This window comes from Pimephales promelas, chromosome 14 (assembly GCF_988280905.1).
Source record: "Pimephales promelas chromosome 14, fPimPro1.hap1.1, whole genome shotgun sequence".
Taxonomy (NCBI): Eukaryota; Metazoa; Chordata; class Actinopteri; order Cypriniformes; family Leuciscidae; genus Pimephales; species Pimephales promelas.
This window is the reverse complement of record NC_142782.1, coordinates 35157848-35176426: the sequence shown is the minus strand read 5'-3', so window position 1 is coordinate 35176426 and position 18579 is coordinate 35157848. Positions and strand designations below refer to the sequence as shown.

At 39.6% G+C, this 18579-nt stretch overlaps 2 protein-coding genes across 5 annotated transcripts; one reads left to right on the top strand and one right to left on the bottom strand.

The window, feature by feature from the left end:
• Positions 1-1233: 1233 nt before the first annotated feature.
• znf366 (zinc finger protein 366) lies at positions 1234-12275 on the bottom strand. Of its 4 annotated transcripts, none has more exons than XM_039653337.2 (5): positions 12167-12275; positions 9020-10049; positions 6800-6991; positions 2796-2970; positions 1234-2178 (listed from the first exon to the last, which is right to left on the bottom strand). In XM_039653337.2, exons 2-5 carry the CDS (start codon positions 9989-9991, stop codon positions 1934-1936), a joined length of 1584 nt encoding a protein of 527 aa, XP_039509271.1. In that variant the 5' UTR covers positions 9992-10049; positions 12167-12275; the 3' UTR covers positions 1234-1933. The 4 variants fall into 4 exon arrangements, with proteins under 4 accessions (XP_039509271.1, XP_039509279.1, XP_039509296.1 ...); XM_039653345.2 differs by having other exon boundaries at positions 2796-2905; XM_039653362.2 differs by lacking the exon at positions 2796-2970.
• A 4304-nt stretch (positions 12276-16579) lies between these two features.
• Positions 16580-18354, top strand: fabp1b.1 (fatty acid binding protein 1b, tandem duplicate 1). The gene is made up of 4 exons (XM_039653372.2): positions 16580-16689; positions 17686-17858; positions 17973-18065; positions 18223-18354. The coding sequence occupies exons 1-4, from the start codon at positions 16623-16625 to the stop codon at positions 18274-18276; spliced, it is 387 nt and encodes a 128-aa protein (XP_039509306.1). The 5' UTR covers positions 16580-16622; the 3' UTR covers positions 18277-18354.
• Positions 18355-18579: the final 225 nt, after the last annotated feature.

Sequence of the window (18579 nt, the reverse complement as noted above, 5' to 3'; positions counted from 1 at the left end):
CTTTACAAACCACACACACACACCGAAGAAACACACAGTTTACATCAGCGGACCGGCCGGAAAGATCTGTATTTAGAGTCAAGGATGTCTTTCTATCCAAATATAGTGGTTTTTATTTTTCACAGTGATGTAGTTTCTCAGCAGTGTGTGTGTGTGTGTGTGTGTGTCGTTCACAGAACCCTTTTGTCCTGATTCATCCAGGACTTTCACTTCAGCAGAGACGTTTCACACAACCTGATTCCGATGCTGTTCTGGCTTCACACCGAAACACTGAGGTGATCGGAGGACAGGAAGAGGATCTGAACACTTCCTCTTTAACAGGAGCTTCATCAGGACAAACAGCCTGAAGGTGTGGTGCTCCAAAAGGGCCTGACACACACACACACACCAGAACACACGCACAACCCGTGATCACTCGATTACACTATTTTTCAAACGTAAAGCTTCTGCAGAGTTATGAACAATTACTGTAAGTTCAACAAAGGTCAACAACTGCCAAGTTCCAGTAATGTTACAGTAATAGAACGTTCACTCAAATACTGTAATAATGTTCTCAAAACATCAGAACACACACATTTACACATCCTTTGTGTGGCGTTTCTCTGAAATCATGTTTTCAGAACACATTCGCTCAACGTTCTCCTGCTTTAGCTGATATATCTCATGTGTGTATCTACTAACTGGAACTGTGGATAGACATTTTTGTTGTAAAATCATTTTTTTTTTCTCTGCAGCCAAACTGGGAAACAATAGAGTTGAACAATGAGAAGTGTGTTATCTGTGCAGCGCTCGACTCCCACAGCGCGTTTGATCAGAGCTATTCTCCAATACTTCCTTTTCTCTTTGAGGAAGTGTGTTACAGCTTTAGGGAAGAAAACCTGTCCAAAAAGGTTGTAGAGTTAAAATAGACTACACTAAAGTTTACTTTAGAATACTTGTTTAATTATAAATGAAGAGTTCAGATGCAAAAGCCTCTAAATGCCATTTGAAATTTTCTTCTGTAATGATGATTTTTATCAAACTTGTATATTTAAGTTTAGTAATTTCACTTAAATAGGTAATTATCATTGCCATTTAAGTGAAATTACTGAACTTAAATATAAAAGTTTGCTAAAAATCATCATTAAAGAAGAACATTTCAAATGGCATTTAGAGGCTTTTGCATCTGAACTCTTCAAATACACATACGATATGTTATGATGTACTGAAGAAGAAGCAAAATGACTGAAGATATTAAGTCAAAAAAAATTTATTGTACATAAATATTGATCTGCATTCACACTGCGGTCGATTATGATCATCCATCCGTTTACACACTTCAGAAATACAAAACTGTAATCATTCATCAAAGTCAGAACATGTTTATAAGCCGTTACACCTCCATTGAAGGTAATTAGCATTAATGATCAGAAATATATCAGGTTTCTTCTCTCAATTATATTAATTTCATTGTACATTATGATACCAAGTAGACTAAACATGCTACGCTTCTGAAAATCAAGAGATTTGCGAAGATTTCTGTACATTTTTCACATGAAAAAATATTTAAAAGCATCATCATCATCATCATCATCATCACAGCGTGTGCACTGCAAAAAATGCATTTCTTACTCAGTATTTGTGTCTTGTTTCCAGTCCAAATATTTAAAAAATCTTAAATCAACATGCATTTACTAGATGAGTAACATGCCATAAGATATAAGTCTTGTTTTCTGGCGAAATAAATCAAAATGAAGTGAGTTTTTGCTTAAAAAAAGTACAATTATCAGCCAAACTTGTTTCCATTCGAATTAATAATTTCATTTATTTCACCAGAAAACAAGACTTAATATTACATGTCATGTTACTCATCTAGTAAATGCATCTTGATTTTGATTTTTTAATATTTGGACTGGAAACACTGAGTACGAAAAGCATTTTTACAGTGTTTGTCTCAGAAATCGTCCTCTTTGTGGCTGTAGAAGTGTGTGTGTTGTGTCTTCTTCTTGTGGTAGAGATCAGGGCTGTACACACTGTCCTCGTCCTCGTCCCGACTGGAGCTCCCGCCGTCAGACGGAGACAGGCTCATCGGGTTCGGGTTCTGCTTCTTCCGGGACAGATCGAAGGGCTCGTCCTGAGTGATGCGGGACAGGATCCGGAGCGGGCCGGAGAGACACAGACGACCCCGACGCCTGAACACTGACCACATCATCATCATCATCATCATCATCATGCCAACATCACATCTTCCAGCAAAAACATTCTCAAATCAAGATACATTTACTGGAGAAGAACAACATTCCGTATTGTGTCATTCTTCAAACACTCTGAGAATGTTACTTTTGAATGTTCTCGGAATGTTCAGAAACCAGTTACGTTTAAAAAACGTTATATTGTATCAATATTCAAACATGACACTGCAAAAATGCTGTTCTTAGTATTTGTGTCTTGTTACCAGTCCACATAGAAAAAATTCTCAAATCAAGATACATTTATTAATTATATTTATTATTTATATGTAATTCTCTGGGGAATTAATCCAAATTAAGTGATTTGTTGGTTAAAAAAGCTAAGCTATCTGCCAATGGGGTCAGAAAAATAATGTTAACTCTATTTTTCTGACCCCATTGGCAGATCATTTTGCTTTTTTAAAGCAAAAACTCACTTCATTTTGATTTATTCCACCAGGACATAATACCGTTTGGCATTTTACTACTTTAGTAAATGCATCTTGATTTCAGTATTTTTTTAGTTACAAGACAAAAACACTAAGTATTTAAGTGAAACCAAGAATAACTGTTTTGCCGTGGACTCACCCCGAGCGTCCAGTCCCCGGTCCATGACCCCGTGCTTGACCTTCATGTGGCGGGTCAGGTTTCCCTTCAGCGTGAACTTGCTGGCGCAGTAAAGACATTTGAAGGGTTTGCTGTCAGAATGCAAGTGCATGTGGCCCATCAGATTATGCATTCTGTTAAACTCCTTTCCACACAGCTGTAAAGAGAGCAACTATTCAGAGATAGATATCTGTGACCTGAGCAAGCACTGGCTGATGTGTTCAGAACATCACTGCAGAAATATTTATATTTTCACAGTTCACACAGATTTTTAGTTGCTCTGTGAAAATTTATGGGCGAAATCCAGTCAATTAGAATCTCGATGTGAAAGTGTTTGACATTTTAAACTCTAACAGTGTTTTTGTCTTGTTTTCCGGTATATCAAACATAGATTTTTGAATCATTTCTGCCTCCACTGTCAGATATTTGTTCTTGTTTTAAACACAAACTCACTTCATTTTCCAGTCTTAACGTCTTCAGTCATTGTTCTGTTTATTTGTGCTGGAATACCAGACAGAAACACTGAGGACGAACACGACTACGTCGAGTAACTGGCATTTCTCAGATTTTTTTTGTTTATGGCTTTGCTAACAGAACGAGTTGTGCTCGGATTGCATTGTATTGATGATCATTAAATGTGGATGTTTTGCTCATGAACACGCCGGCCGCAGCCTCTCACTGAGAGAGAGAGACTGAGCGTTTCTCTGGACGCTTTCTGTCCTTCCTCTTTATTCTTTTTTTTATTAGGGTGGTCCTTTCCTTTCCTTCAGGAGGATAGAGGGACTGTAAACTGTCCGAATGGACCGTGAGAAAACAGGAAGAGCTCCTGAGCACAAGAGAAAGCTAGATGAAATCTATTTTCGGGCTTGTTCTCGGGGGACGAGAGAGCCATTGTTACACGCTCAGTTTGTGCAGCAAATATCCTTCCTACAGACGAGGAGACACTCAACTGCCAAAACACTCTGCTCTTCGTTTGGACGCGCGTTCGAGACCAAGGTCACCAATCCCTCACGTTACACACATCCATCACTCACGTTACACACATCCATCATTCACGTTACACACATCCATCACTCACGTTACACACATCCATCATTCACGTTACACACATCCATCATTCACGTTACACACATCCATCATTTACGTTACACACATCCATCCCTCACGTTACACACATTCATCATTCACGTTACACACATCCATCACTCACGTTACACACATTCATCACTCACGTTACACACATCCATCACTCACGTTACACACATCCATCACTCACGTTACACACATCCATCATTCACGTTACACACATCCATCACTCACGTTACACACATCCATCACTCACGTTACACACATCCATCATTCACGTTACACACATCCATCATTCACGTTACACACATCCATCACTCACGTTACACACATCCATCACTCACGTTACACACATTCATCACTCACGTTACACACATCCATCACTCACGTTACACACATCCATCACTCACGTTACACACATCCATCATTCACGTTACACACATCCATCACTCACGTTACACACATCCATCATTCACGTTACACACATCCATCATTCACGTTACACACATCCATCATTTACGTTAAACACATCCATCCCTCACGTTACACACATCCATCACTCACGTTACACACATCCATCACTCACGTTACACACATCCATCACTCACGTTACACACATCCATCATTCACGTTACACACATCCATCATTCACGTTACACACATCCATCACTCACGTTACACACATCCATCACTCACGTTACACACATTCATCACTCACGTTACACACATCCATCACTCACGTTACACACATCCATCACTCACGTTACACACATCCATCATTCACGTTACACACATCCATCACTCACGTTACACACATCCATCATTCACGTTACACACATCCATCACTCACGTTACACACATCCATCACTCACATCCATCACTCACGTTACACACATCCATCATTTACGTTACACACATCCATCACTCACGTTACACACATCCATCACTCACGTTACACACATCCATCACTCACATCCATCACTCACGTTACACACATCCATCATTTACGTTACACACATCCATCACTCACGTTACACACATCCATCACTCACGTTACACACATCCATCACTCACATCCATCACTCACGTTACACACATCCATCAATCACGTTACACACATCCATCACTCACGTTACACACATCCATCACTCACGTTACACACATCCATCACTCACGTTACACACATCTATCACTCTCATCCATCACTCACATCCATCACTCACGTTACACACATCCATCACTCACGTTACACACATCCATCACTCACGTTACACACATCCATCACTCACGTTACACACATCCATCACTCACGTTACACACATCCATCATTCACGTTACACACATCCATCACTCACGTTACACACATCCATCACTCACATCCATCACTCACGTTACACACATCCATCACTCACATCCATCACTCACGTTACACACATCCATCACTCACATCCATCACTCACGTTACACACATCCATCACTCACATCCATCACTCATGTTACACACATCCATCACTCACATCCATCACTCACGTTACACACATCCATCACTCACGTTACACACATCCATCACTCACATCCATCACTCACGTTACACACATCCATCACTCACGTTACACACATCCATCACTCACGTTACACACATCCATCACTCACATCCATCACTCATGTTACACACATCCATCACTCACGTTACACACATCCATCACTCACGTTACACACATACATCACTCACGTTACACACATCCATCACTCACATCCATCACTCACGTTACACACATCCATCACTCACATCCATCACTCATGTTACACACATCCATCACTCATGTTACACACATCCATCACTCACATCCATCACTCACGTTACACACATCCATCACCCACGCTACTCCAGAACAGCAGAAGCTTCTCAGAGCTGTGAACAAACATTCTTCCATCTTCACTTGGAAATTTTTTCTTCAGTGAAAGTAATGTACTATATTTGAGTTCGTTAATGTTTTTTTATTTCACATTTTGTATTTTTTAGGGGATTTTATGGTACTAAATTATATTTACGCTGTATTTATAATCCATTTATTCACTTGTAAATCTTGAACGCTTTAGAGCGACAGACTGAAGATTGATCTCTTCTCAAAGACGACACTCGGCAGATTATTGCTGACGTGAAAACAATTTTAAAAAGTGAACTTTCAAAAAGTTACAGAATTTTACGTTTATTGTTATGAAAAATGTGCAAAAAAACTATTTTCAAATTTTTTAATGCAATATAATTTTCAAAAACATTTTACTCTAAAACGGTGAGAAAATCAAAGCTATAAATCTAAACAAGTTGTGTTTAAAATGTGAGTCTGATCTCTCAGTAAACGAGCGTTCAGTGTTTGTGTGTGTGTGTGTGTGTGTGTGTGTTCGGCTGCAGTTCCACACGCTTCCACTAGAGGAAACTCTCATTCACTTCCACTGTGGCGTTTCGGAGCACAAGTGTGACTGTCGATATCAGGACCATCAAACCTGTTCAGATCATGACCATGATTATTTTATGCATTCACAAAACAAGTGCCAAATCCTTTACCAATTTTCATACCATTCTCATCAAGAATTTTGTTTTGTTTGTTTACAGAAGAGCACCAGAGGATGATGATCTCAAAATGTTATTTGTCATTCACGAAGCGTCTGAAATAATTACTTTGAACTGACTACATTGTTTCAGAGAACATTCAAATGTAACGTTCCCATAATGTTTGAAGAATGACACAATGGAATGTTTCCTTAAAGTTTACATCACCAAGAAACATTTAAAAACTGGACTCATAATTTAAAGGGTTAGTTCAAGGGTTAGTCCCAAAAATGAAAATGATGTCATTAATGACTCTCCCTCTCGCTTTGGTTGTGGTTCTGACACACACCTTGCACTTGTAGGGCTTGATGTCGGAGTGGACGATCATGTGGGCCTTGAGCGTCTGCTTCTGGACGAAGCTCTTGTAACACAGGTGACACTGATACGCCCGGATGTTGGTGTGGATCAGAACATGACGCTTCATGTTGGCCAGCAGAGTAAACTCACGGCCGCAGATACGACACTTGTGCTCCTTCACGCCCTGCAACACACACACACACACACGAGGATCAACCAAACCTAAGTGTGTGATGGTCTTATAAACACGCTCTTAAACATCAGAGTCGTTTAGATAAACGTGTTATTAAAGTGACAGTTCACCCAAAGATGTAAACTCTGTCAGTAATGACTCTCTCCCTCATGTTGTTCAACCCCGTAAGACTTTAGTTCATCTTCGGAACACAAATTAAGATATTTGTGAATAAATCTGAGAGCTAGATCACTCCTCCATAGGCTTCTATTTTAATTGAAACTTGCCGACCCAGAAAGTTATTAAAGACATCGTTAAAATAGTCTGAGTGACTACAGTGGTGTAACTTCAAGTTTATCAAGAGACGAGAATACTTTCTCTGCGCAAAAAACAACAAAAATAACAACTTTATTCAACTATTCACTTCTGTGTTGTACGTCAAACGTATCACACACATATCACACACACATGACCAGCGTCGGCCAATAGTGAGCCTACGTGTGACGTACAACCAAACCAAACCAACCATTTTTCGTTTCTGGGGGCGCTTCAGGGGGCTGTTATCTCGGGCTCCCGGGGGCCCACGAGGCTGCTGGTCTCTTTCGAAAGGTCTCGTCGGTTCTCCACTTGATAAAAATTTGGCGTCAATACGTTGAGTTTTTGCCGAGATATTTGAGATTTTCTCCCGAGCTCGTGACGTCAGCGGGCAGAGCGCTCTCGGCGGTTTTCGGCTAATATCTCCCCGAATACTCCACCAAAAATGACGAAACACATATGGTTTTGTTCAGTTCGGCGAGGCAGTTCGAAGTAGCTCGGTTTTAGGGAAGGCGTTAGCTACTTTCATTTGAAAATAGTTGGCAACACTGGTCGATACGTTGAGTTTTCGCCGAGATATTTGCGATTTTCTCCCGAGCTCGTGAAGTCAGCGGGCAGAGCGCTGTCGACGGTTTTCGGTTAATATCTCCGCGAAAACTCCACCAAAAATGACGAAACGCACATGGGTTGGTTCAGTTCGGCGAGACGGTTCGAATGAGCCCGGTCTTCGCCAGATACGTTGAATTTTCGCCGAGATATTTTCGTTCTTCGCCTCCGGGGAGGCTTTGGGGGCCTTATCCCGGGCCCCCTGGGGCCCACGAGGCTGGCGCTGGTCTCTTTCGAAAGGTCTCAGCCCGTTCTCCACTCGATAAAAATTTGGTGTCGATACGTTGAGTTTTCGCCGAGATATTCGCGATTTTCTTCCGAGCTCGTGACGTCAGCGGGCAGAGCGCTCTAGACGGTTTTCGGATAATATCTCCGCGAATACTCCCCCAAAAATGACGAAACGCATATGGGTTGGTTCAGTTCGGCGAGACGGTTCGAATGAGCCCGGTCTTCGCCAGATACGTTGAATTTTCGCCGAGATATTTTCGTTCTTCGCTTCCGGGGAGGTTTTGGGGGTCTGTATCTCGGGCCCCCGGGGGCCCATGAGGCTGGGGCTGGTCTCTTTCGAAAGGTCTCAGCCCGTTCTCCACTCGATAAGAATTTGGTGTCGATACGTTGAGTTTTCGCCGAGATATTCGCGATTATCTCCCGAGCTCGTGACGTCAGCGGGCAGAGCGCTGTCGACGGTTTTCGGCTAATATCTCCGCGAAAACTCCACCAAAAATGACGAAACGCATATGTGTTTGTTCAGTTCAGCGAGACGGTTCGAATGAGCCCGGTGTCCGCCGGATACGTTGAGTTTGAGTTTTCGCCGAGTCCAAGATATTTGCGTTTTTCGCTTCCGGTGAAAAGTGAGTTTTGCAGGTGATGTGAAGTGTTTACCACAAGTGACTGTTGAGTAGTGCAGACTGTATAGTTAGAGTTTTGCACATGTAGCTCCAGTTGTGCTCACTGTCCTAATACTAATATGAGTGCTTTATAGTCCTAATAAACAGCCAGTATAGTTGTATGCATATTAATAAGCAACTAGATGATAGGGAGAATCAGACCATAGACTAGTGTGCGTGTGTGTGTGTGACAGAGAGACTCTTCAGCTTGTGTGCGTGTGTGACTCCTCACCTTGTGTGTGAGTGTGTGTTGTTTGAGATGATGCGACTGCACGAACTCCATCCCACACTCTCCGCAGATGAAGGGCCGGATGTCCTTGTGCTTCATCATGTGATTCTGGAGTTGACTGGGATACTGGAAACTCTTCCCACACTCCCCGCAGTCGTACGTCACGGGCCCTCGGTGCGTCGTCAGGTGTCGCTTGAGCTGCGCGAGCGTGGGGAAGTCGAGGCCGCACTCCACACACACGTTCTCCTGCCCTCTCTCGTGCTTGAGCGTGTGTGTGCGCAGCTCGCTGGGATACGCGAACCCTCGCCCACACACTCCACAGCTGAAGGGCTTGACCTCGCTGTGCTGCATCATGTGTCTCTTCAGGTGACTGGTCTGAGTGAAGGCTTTCTGACACACTTGGCACTTGTGTGGACGCGCGCCCTGGTGTGTGAGCATGTGTGTGTGCAGGTGGCTCAGTTGCTTGAAGAGCTTCCCGCAGAGGTCGCAGCCGTGAGGTTTGATCCCGCTGTGTCCGAGGATGTGTGTGATCAGGTTGTACTTCGAGGTGTACGACTTCTCACACATCCGACACTTCCAGCGCTTCTGATCGCCGACGGTTACGTAATAGCTTTCGTCCACGTTGACGTTCAGCTTTTCCGCGGAGGCGTCCGGCTTTCGGTGGCGGTACCTCGGGTAGAAGGGATTGGTTGAGTTGGGCAGGAGGAACGGGAACGGCACGAGGCTCGGATGGAAAGGAGGAAAGTAAGGATTGGGAGATCGGATGAGAAGAGGAGACGGAGGCCACACCGGAAGCTCTTGTTTCACGTGAACCACGCGGTGAAGCCGGAGCCGGTTGAGGTCGATCATCTCCGGGATGAACCTGTGAGGTTGAGGGACGACGGGATGAGGAACGGGATACGGGAGGAGAGAAAGATCAACGCTTCTGCAGGGAAAATCCTCGGAGCGCTTGCTTTCGCTCGCCTCTGAATCCATGATGAAGGTTTTCTACGCGCTCTTCGGATGTTGAGCGTGAAAACTGTCCATCACACGCCTGCGGAAACAACACAAGCATTTATTGCATTGATATTCAGTGCATGTGTTTGATCAGGGAATCGAACCCATGACGTTCTTCTGTCTTGATTTCCAGCACAAATATCCAAACATTCTTAAATCAAGAGATATTTAGTGGAGAAGAAGCAAAATGACTGAAAATGTTAAGACTGGAAGTAAAAAAAAATTGAAAAATACACTTAAAGGAGTAGTTCACTTTAAAAAAAACTTTTGCTGATAATTTACTCGCCCCCGTGTCATCCAAGATGTCCATGTCTTTCTTTCTTCAGTTGAAAAGAAATTAAGGTTTTTGATGAAAACATTCCAGGATTTTCTCCATATAATGGACTTCAATGGGGTCCAAACGGTTCAAGGTCCAAAAGACAGTTTCAGTGCAGCTTCAAAGGGTTTTAAACGACACCAGACGATGAATAAGGGTCTTATCAAGCGAAGCGTCCGCTCATTTAATAAATAAATAAACCTTTTTTCGAGTCATTTGGTTCATTCAACAAACGAAACGAAAAAATTGACTCGGAAAAAGATTTGTTCATTTTGATGAACGAGTTCGAACAGGAGTGCGTTACAGAACAGAGGAAGGCGAGCATTTGAGCTTATAAAACTTAAACTTTGTTATTTATTTATTAAATGAGCGATCGTTTCGCTTGATAAGACCCTTATTCATCGTCTGGTGTCGTTTAAAGCTGCACTGAAACTCTCATTTGGACCTTGAACCGTTTGGACCCCATTTAAGTCCATTATATGGAGAAAATCCTGGAATGTTTTCATCAAAAACCTTCATTTCTTTTCCACTGAAGAAAGAAAGACATGGACATCTTGGATGACAGTTTTTTTTAAAAGTGAACTACTCCTTTAATTCAAGGGAAAACCAACCCGGTCTCATCCCAAGACGTCATATAACTGACGTTTTGGGACGTCTTTTGACCATACGTCAATATTCGCCTTTTTAGGGCCCCCTTAAACGTCGGTAGATGAGGTTATGGGATCCTAACTCTACCCCATACCTAAACCTAACCCTAAACCTAACCCGTCACCTAACTGACGTTAAGGGTAAAGCGTCAGTTATGACGGCCCGGGATCGCCATCTACCGACGTTTAAGGGGGCCCTAAAAAGGCGGATATTGATGTATGGTCAAAATACGTCCCAAAACGTCAGTTATATGACTTTTTGGGATGAGACTGTGTTGGGAAAACAGATATTTCAGTGCTTGTCTTAAGCACAAACTCACCTCATTTGGATTAATTTTCCAGACTTAATATCTTCAGTCATTTATTAACAAATAAAGGCTTGAAATATCTCACTTTGCATGTAATGAGTCTATATAATATATTAGTTTTACCTTTTAAGTTGAATTACTGAAATAAATGAATTTTGCACCATATTCTCATTTTTCCAGTTTGACCTGTACTAAAGAAACATCATAATTGAACTTCACTGGTTTGCTTGCTGTTGTTTAACCCTGTTAGTGTCTATTGGGCAGTGTGAAACAAATATATCCATCTCTTCCCCTCTATTGTTCCTCTGTGTTTCACTTTCACTGCACTGGAACGGGAACTTCTGCTTTTTATCATAATATATCCCGTGTGCTCATTGGATACAGTAAACGTGTTCAACACAGGCAAACGCTCTCAGACGAGTGCCAGTCGTCAGTGTGGAAATATCAAAGTTTTGATAATAAGCCGTAACTAAACACTTGTTCTGCTTTACTCAGATTAATGACGACGGACACAAAGGTAGAAAATATCCTACAGAACACTACATGTCATAAAAGCATTTTATAGTTAGATTTTTCACACAAAACATGATTATTTAACATGCACTTTGCATATTAGATCATATTTGCATGCCAAAAAAGCCTAAAGCTGTAGTGCATATATCCTCAAAATGATTAAATTCAGTTTTTCAGGAAATATTAAATAATGACATAATCTGAGAATTGTTGAAATGAAGGTCATTAAAGTCCCTCTCCGCATCTGAGCAGATCGCATGAACATCTGAGCTTTACAGAAGTCAGTACTGATTTAAAACACCTCCACCTGTAAAGTGCACCTGTGTGTGTGTGTGTGTGTGTGTGTGTGTGTGTGTGTGGCGTCTCTTACCTGTCTCCTGCTCTGCGCTCCTCACACTGAGCCTCCAGCCTCTCCAACAGCATTTGAAGTGACTTAAGAAAGAGAACAGGAACAATCGCTTTGTTCTCATTTTTCAGATGAGTACCTTCGCAGAGAAGGAAGGAAGGGAGGGAGAGGAAGTCAACAAGCCTGTGCTTTCCTGCACCAAAATAAGGAAACACTAGATACACATCTCCATTCCTCTTCGAAACACTGAAGCAGGAGATCAGACCTCAAACACACACACACACACACACACCAGAGCGAACCCCGAGTCCCACAGCACACACCACCCGGTGTGACCTTTGACCCGCACACATGGGTCTGCACGACTGGCATGTTTACATGGCGCTGTGTTTTATTTTACATCAGCATTATTCATTTATTCACAGAATGCATGTATAGGGGAAATATATATATATATATATGAGGAAATATAAGGAACTAAAACTTACCGAAAATATATTTGTGCAGATTCAGAGTCTTACACTCTAAAAAATACTGGGTTGTTTCATTTCAACCCAAATTTGGGTCAAATATGGACAAACCCAAATGTTGGGTTAAAAATGCAATTAAACAATTTACAGTTGAAAGTGGCAGTTGAAGTTGGGTTAAAATTTGAAATTACATTTTTAACCCAACCCATTTGGGTTTGTCCATATTTGACCCAAAATTGGGTTAAAACAACCCAGCATTTTTATAGATGTATATATATATATATATATATATATGTGCGCGTGTGTGTGTGTGTGTAAATATGTGAGTATATATTTGTGTGTGTGTGTATAGTATATGTATTTGTATATATATATATATATATATATATATATATATATATATATATTGATGTGTGTGTGTGTGTGTAATGTATATAGTTCAAAAATGGTCAACAATTATGCATTTACCCCAAATACTACACTCTAAACAATGCTGGGTTGTTTTAACCCAGTTTTGGGTCCAATATGGACAAACCCAAATGTTGGGTTAAAAATGTAATTTCAAATTTTAACCCAACTTCAACTTTCACTTTCAACTGTAATTGAATTTTTTAATTGCAATTGCATTTTAATTGCATTTTTAACAACATTTGGGTTTGTCCATATTTGACCCAACATTGGGTTGAAACAACCCAGCATTTTTTAGAGTGATATATATACATACACACACACACACACACACACATATATATATATATATCATTGATAAAGATTATTTAAACAGTTCAGTTCTAGAGTTCAGACGCCACCGAGCGGAGCAGTGCGGTGTGTGTGTGTGTGTGTGTGTGTGTGTGAGACTCCAGAGCCGTTCTACACGCCACTGACCTCCTGTGTTCCTCTTTCACACACTGACCCCAGTTCATCAGATGTGTGTGTGTGTGTGTGTGATTAATCACAGTCTCGTTAGTGTGAAGCAGTGAAGATGAAGCCGTGTCACCGTCAGGTGAGCATATAAACATCAGATTCACATTAATGAATGTTTCTCTGTGTGTAACAGTGTGTGTGTGTGTGTGTGTGTGTGTGTGGTGCTGGGAATAAGGGCCAGTGTTTGGGCCCCTGAGATCTCGCAGTGTTTTATAGATACTAGAGCTGATGATCGCGACGTTGAGTAATGCGAGTCTTTCACACACGTGATTGTGTTGATTTCACACACTTCTTATCACTCATTCTGAACAGAGAGTTGCCGTGCCGACCCGTCCTGTTTATCAGTGAACCCACCAATGAGAAGAGCAGGAGCACACGGAGCTCCGCCTCTATGCAAATGAGATCACTTTCTATCCAATCACCTTCTGTTCTCTAGAGAGAATGTCATGTTCATGATCGACAGAGAATCAGTCTTGCTGCTCGACATCATTATTGATTGTTTTAAACATTTAATTAAGTCTATAATTATTCTCAACAGGGTTATGATCGTTAACCACAACTAAAACCATTTGGGTTTGTTTGAAATCAAATATACATCAAATATCAGCTAGTTGCCAAGACAGCATTTCTTATTATTTTGTTTTGTTTAACTTGAAGTACTAAAATATATACATTTTTGGTAAGGGTCAAAGGTCAGCATGCTCCAGGTCACATTACAAGAGTTATTATCATTAACTAAAACTTGAAGTGTCATCGCTTGAAATAAAAGCAAACATTACCTGAAATGCATTATATATATATATATATAGACATGGCAACATCTTATTTTTATTAAAGTACTAAAATAATTAAAACTAAATGAATAAAAACTATATATGCATTTAAAAAAAAAAAATCAGAAAAATATATATTTTTTAAAAACTTAAATTAAAATTAAAACAATTAAAAACTATTTTGGATACTAGAAATATTTGTTTTTTAGAGCAAAATTCCTCATTTGTGATTAAACTAACTTGAAGTATTCAAATATTTAAAACTAAAATAAAAACTACAGACACATTTAAATAAAAACGGACAAAAAACAACAAAATTGCTAAACCAAAAATCTAAATATTAATAAAAACTATAAAAAAAAGTAGCCTATATTAAAGTTAATCTACACTGATTCACGATCTTTTTGTCGTTTTAATGATGTATTTTGAGAGAGTTGCAGATGTTGACACTGACGTAAATATTCCTCAGTATGTCACCCATGCATTACACTTATAGGTAAAGGTCAAAGGTCAAGGTCGAGCTGGTTTGTGACATTTCATCCCAGTGTTATTCAAAGCATGTTCATAACTAGGAATGAAAGAAGTGCTATATATTTGAAACTTGCCGTCCTATTGATCTAGTGTTGCATTAGCTCATGTTTTATGGTGTGTGTGTGTGTGTGTGTGTGTGTGTTCTCTTATCGGTGTTGTCTGTGTGTTCCTGATAACACACTGATAATCAATCGGCTTTGAGATGCAGTCCATAGTTCAGAGGTCAGACTAATGCTGACGGCTACTATCACTGCATCGCCCGTGATGTGGCGAATGACACACAGATGCACACAAAGCACTTATAAACCGAGGTTGCGATGTGTGTGTGTGTGTGTGTGTGTGTGTGTGTGTTTTGTCCTTGAGGATCTGTGGAAAAGTGCCTGTTTTCCTGCTCAAAGGCTCTTTATTCTGCCGTTACGGATCATTTGCAGATTTGGACATGCTCTTCTTGATGTGCCGAAGCGGCCACAGAAACTCTGCTCACATGACCTCATGAGGAAATATGCTCTATATTTATCAGACTTGTGACTGGGTCATGATTTGAAGAATGCATTGACATACAAAAGTGTATTTATAAACTAACATGCCATTATATTATGTAATTACATGAAAAATGACGACAGCTAAATGTTTCTTGCACATGCATGTAATACTCTGACTTGAAATATATATAAATATTCATATTTACATTAGGATTGGTTAATATTGGTCAATGCATTAGCTAAATATGAGCAATACAGCGTTTATTAATCTTTGTTAATGTTAGTTCATATTTGTTCATTGTTTATTCATGCATTAACTACATTATACAACTTTTGATTGATAAGTGCATAGAAGTATCTTTCATTGTTAGTTCATCTTGACTAATACTAGAGTACAGCGCGGCGAAGTGTTTTTGAAAAGGGAAAAATCAAAGAAAAAATACAAATTATGATTAATAGTTTTTAGTAATGCACTTTTTTACTTTTCTATTTTTATTTCATTCTAATTTTTTCGAGCTGAAAAATTTGAATATGGTGCAAAAGTTCATTTATTTCAGTAATTCAACATTATTTGTTATCATTTTTATAATATTTCAAGCCTTTATTTGTTATAATTTTGATGATTATGGCTTTAACCCCAAATTCAAAATTAGAATATTATGAAAAGGTTTTCATATCTGTAAGCCATAATCAAACAATTATAACAAATAAAGGCTTGAAATATCTCACTTTGCATGTAATGAGTCGATATAATATATTAGTTTCAGCTTTTAAGTTGAATTACTGAACTTTTGCACCATATTATAATGTTTCCAGTTTCACCTGCTGTATTTATATATAGTTAAAGGTTTAATATTTTTGTTTTTGTCAGTTTTAGTGCTTTAAATAACTACATATTTAAATATCCAAATATATATAATATAAATTGAAATAAAAAATAATACAAATATTTTATACAAAATGTAAAAATACATATATCGTTTTTTATAACAGTTTAAGTAAGTTAATTAAAAAACCCAAATGTTGCAGTTGTGTGACCCTGGCCTCTGATGGGTGTGATGATGTCATTGTCTGAGGGCAAAGGTTAAGCCCTCACACCTTTGCCCTCAGACTCTGACATCTGATCTGAGATCTGTACTGTTTTACACATTTTTACCCCGAATGACATTTCACCTGACAAGATTTGACAGTGATCGACCAATCAGGACCATCCTCTCTGGTTAATAATTATTAATCAGTGTATTTGACAACATAAAAGCGTCTCTCACACACACTGTGGCGTCAGTCGTCAGTGGTCAGCATGTCGTTCAGCGGGCGCTATCAGCTGGAGAGTCAGGAGGGCTTCGTGGAGTTCATGAAGGCCGTCGGTGAGTCCATCATTCTGCACTTCTGCAAATATAATGCATTCAAATGAACACTGTAAAAAATTGCATGACAATAAGTTATGAAAACATACGTTTTTACATTGCTTTAACTCACCAAAATATTTTAAGTTATTAAAATTTCTGCATTCAAATATATTGCAATTTAATGCATTCAAAACTAACATCACAGTCATTAAAGATTTAACAGAATTTTAAGTCGGTTTAATATAATTTAAGTTGAAGTGACTTACAGTAAGAACCCAAGTTGATTGTATCACAGTAAGTGTGTGAAAGAAAAAAGTCCATTAATAAAAACTATAATAGTATATTAATGATACTCACTGTCTTTTCCCTTTGGTTTAAAATACAATTAATATAAAAAAATAAAAATAAAATATATTTTTTATTTTATTAACTTTTTTTTCTTTTGTCAATTTTTTTTATTTTTATTGGTTTATTTAAAAGAGGACAGTGCAATTTCACAAAACGCATGAACAAACATGGTTAAAAAAGCCAGAATTAGCCAAAAGGCTATTTTTCATCTGTAGTCCCCTGGCCAAGATGTAAAAAAGCATTACAATACAAACAAGAAAATACATTTATAGGTCTATAGCAAATTGACTAAAAAATAGCTAAATAACACTATAAGATAACATAGGGTACACTATGCCTATTACAATAATAAAATACACAAAAACACATTTACAAAAAGACTATATATTAAATATATAATACAGCTCTTGGTTCGGCTTTTAATGTTGGCAGACATAATTGTTAATAAGCCAAATTTTCAAGTTTTTTGTAAAAGCCTTGTAAGATCAACTTAGATAATTAATGTTGTTCAGATAAAATAATATTTTGAGTTTCTAAGTATTTTATTTTACTGGTATTTACTAAAACTGTCAATTTCAATGAACGCAACCAAAAAACATACTTTTTGAAGTCGAGCCAACAGTAACTGTGATGGATGTGTACGAACTGACGGCGTGGTGTGCTCAGGTCTCCCCGATGATATGATCGAGAAGGGCAAAGACATCAAGAGCACGTCGGAGATCGAGCAGAACGGAGATCACTTCAAGGTCACCGTGACGACCGGACCCAAAGTCCTGACCAACGCCTTCACCATCGGGCAGGAGGCCGACATCGAGACGCTGACCGGAGAGAGAGTGAAGGTGACGGACACACACACACACTCACATACACACAAGCGTGCAAAAAGAGGCAAAGTTTTGTAAATGTGTGTGAGCAGTTTAATAATCCAGTTGTGTTTGTAAATGTGTGTGTAGGCTGTCGTGATGAAAGAGGGCAACAAGCTGAAGGTCGTCCTGAACAAAATCACGTCGACCACGGAGCTTGTGGACGGAAACACACTCGTAAACGTGAGTGAGAACATCATGAACGAGCTCTCGCCTCATGTGTGTGTGTGTGTCAAGGAGCTTGTGGAATGAAACACACTCGTCAACGTGCATGAGAACATCATGAACATCATTTGAGCTCACAGAATGGTCACATCTCATGTGTGTGTGTGTGTTTCAGACTCTGACTCTCGGCGGCCTCGTCTACAAGAGGATCAGTAAGCGTGTGGCGTGAACACACACACATGGATCTCCACATGATTTGAGAAAAGACAAATATCATGTTTTTTTTATTAAACTGTTCTCAAAATCACACCGTTCACTTCATTACTGTGTTTGTGTCCCTTGAACGAGATGATGTGTGTGTGTGTGTGTGTGTGTGTGTGGAAAAGGAGAGCACAATACTCAAACAATAACTTGCTTTTATTAGGTATTGCATGTGGATATATATTCCATTTATCAAAATCAAAACCCAAGTAGACCCAAGTGTGCGCGTGTGTGTTTTTGTGTGCGTGTGTGTATGTCTGTTACAGTCTTG

Excerpts from the sequence above, each read along its gene's own strand:
- znf366 (XM_039653337.2), bottom strand. The coding sequence starts at position 9,991 with ATGGATTCAGAGGCGAGCGAAAGCAAGCGCTCCGAGGATTTTCCCTGC. Across the intron at positions 6,992-9,019 it reads AACACACACTCACACACAAG|GGCGTGAAGGAGCACAAGTG; the intron begins GTGAGGAGTCAC and ends TGTGTGTTGCAG. Across the intron at positions 2,971-6,799 it reads TCAAGCCCTACAAGTGCAAG|CTGTGTGGAAAGGAGTTTAA; the intron begins GTGTGTGTCAGA and ends CTCTCTTTACAG.
- fabp1b.1 (XM_039653372.2), top strand. The coding sequence starts at position 16,623 with ATGTCGTTCAGCGGGCGCTATCAGCTGGAGAGTCAGGAGGGCTTCGTG. Across the intron at positions 17,859-17,972 it reads TGACCGGAGAGAGAGTGAAG|GCTGTCGTGATGAAAGAGGG; the intron begins GTGACGGACACA and ends ATGTGTGTGTAG. Across the intron at positions 18,066-18,222 it reads ACGGAAACACACTCGTAAAC|ACTCTGACTCTCGGCGGCCT; the intron begins GTGAGTGAGAAC and ends TGTGTGTTTCAG.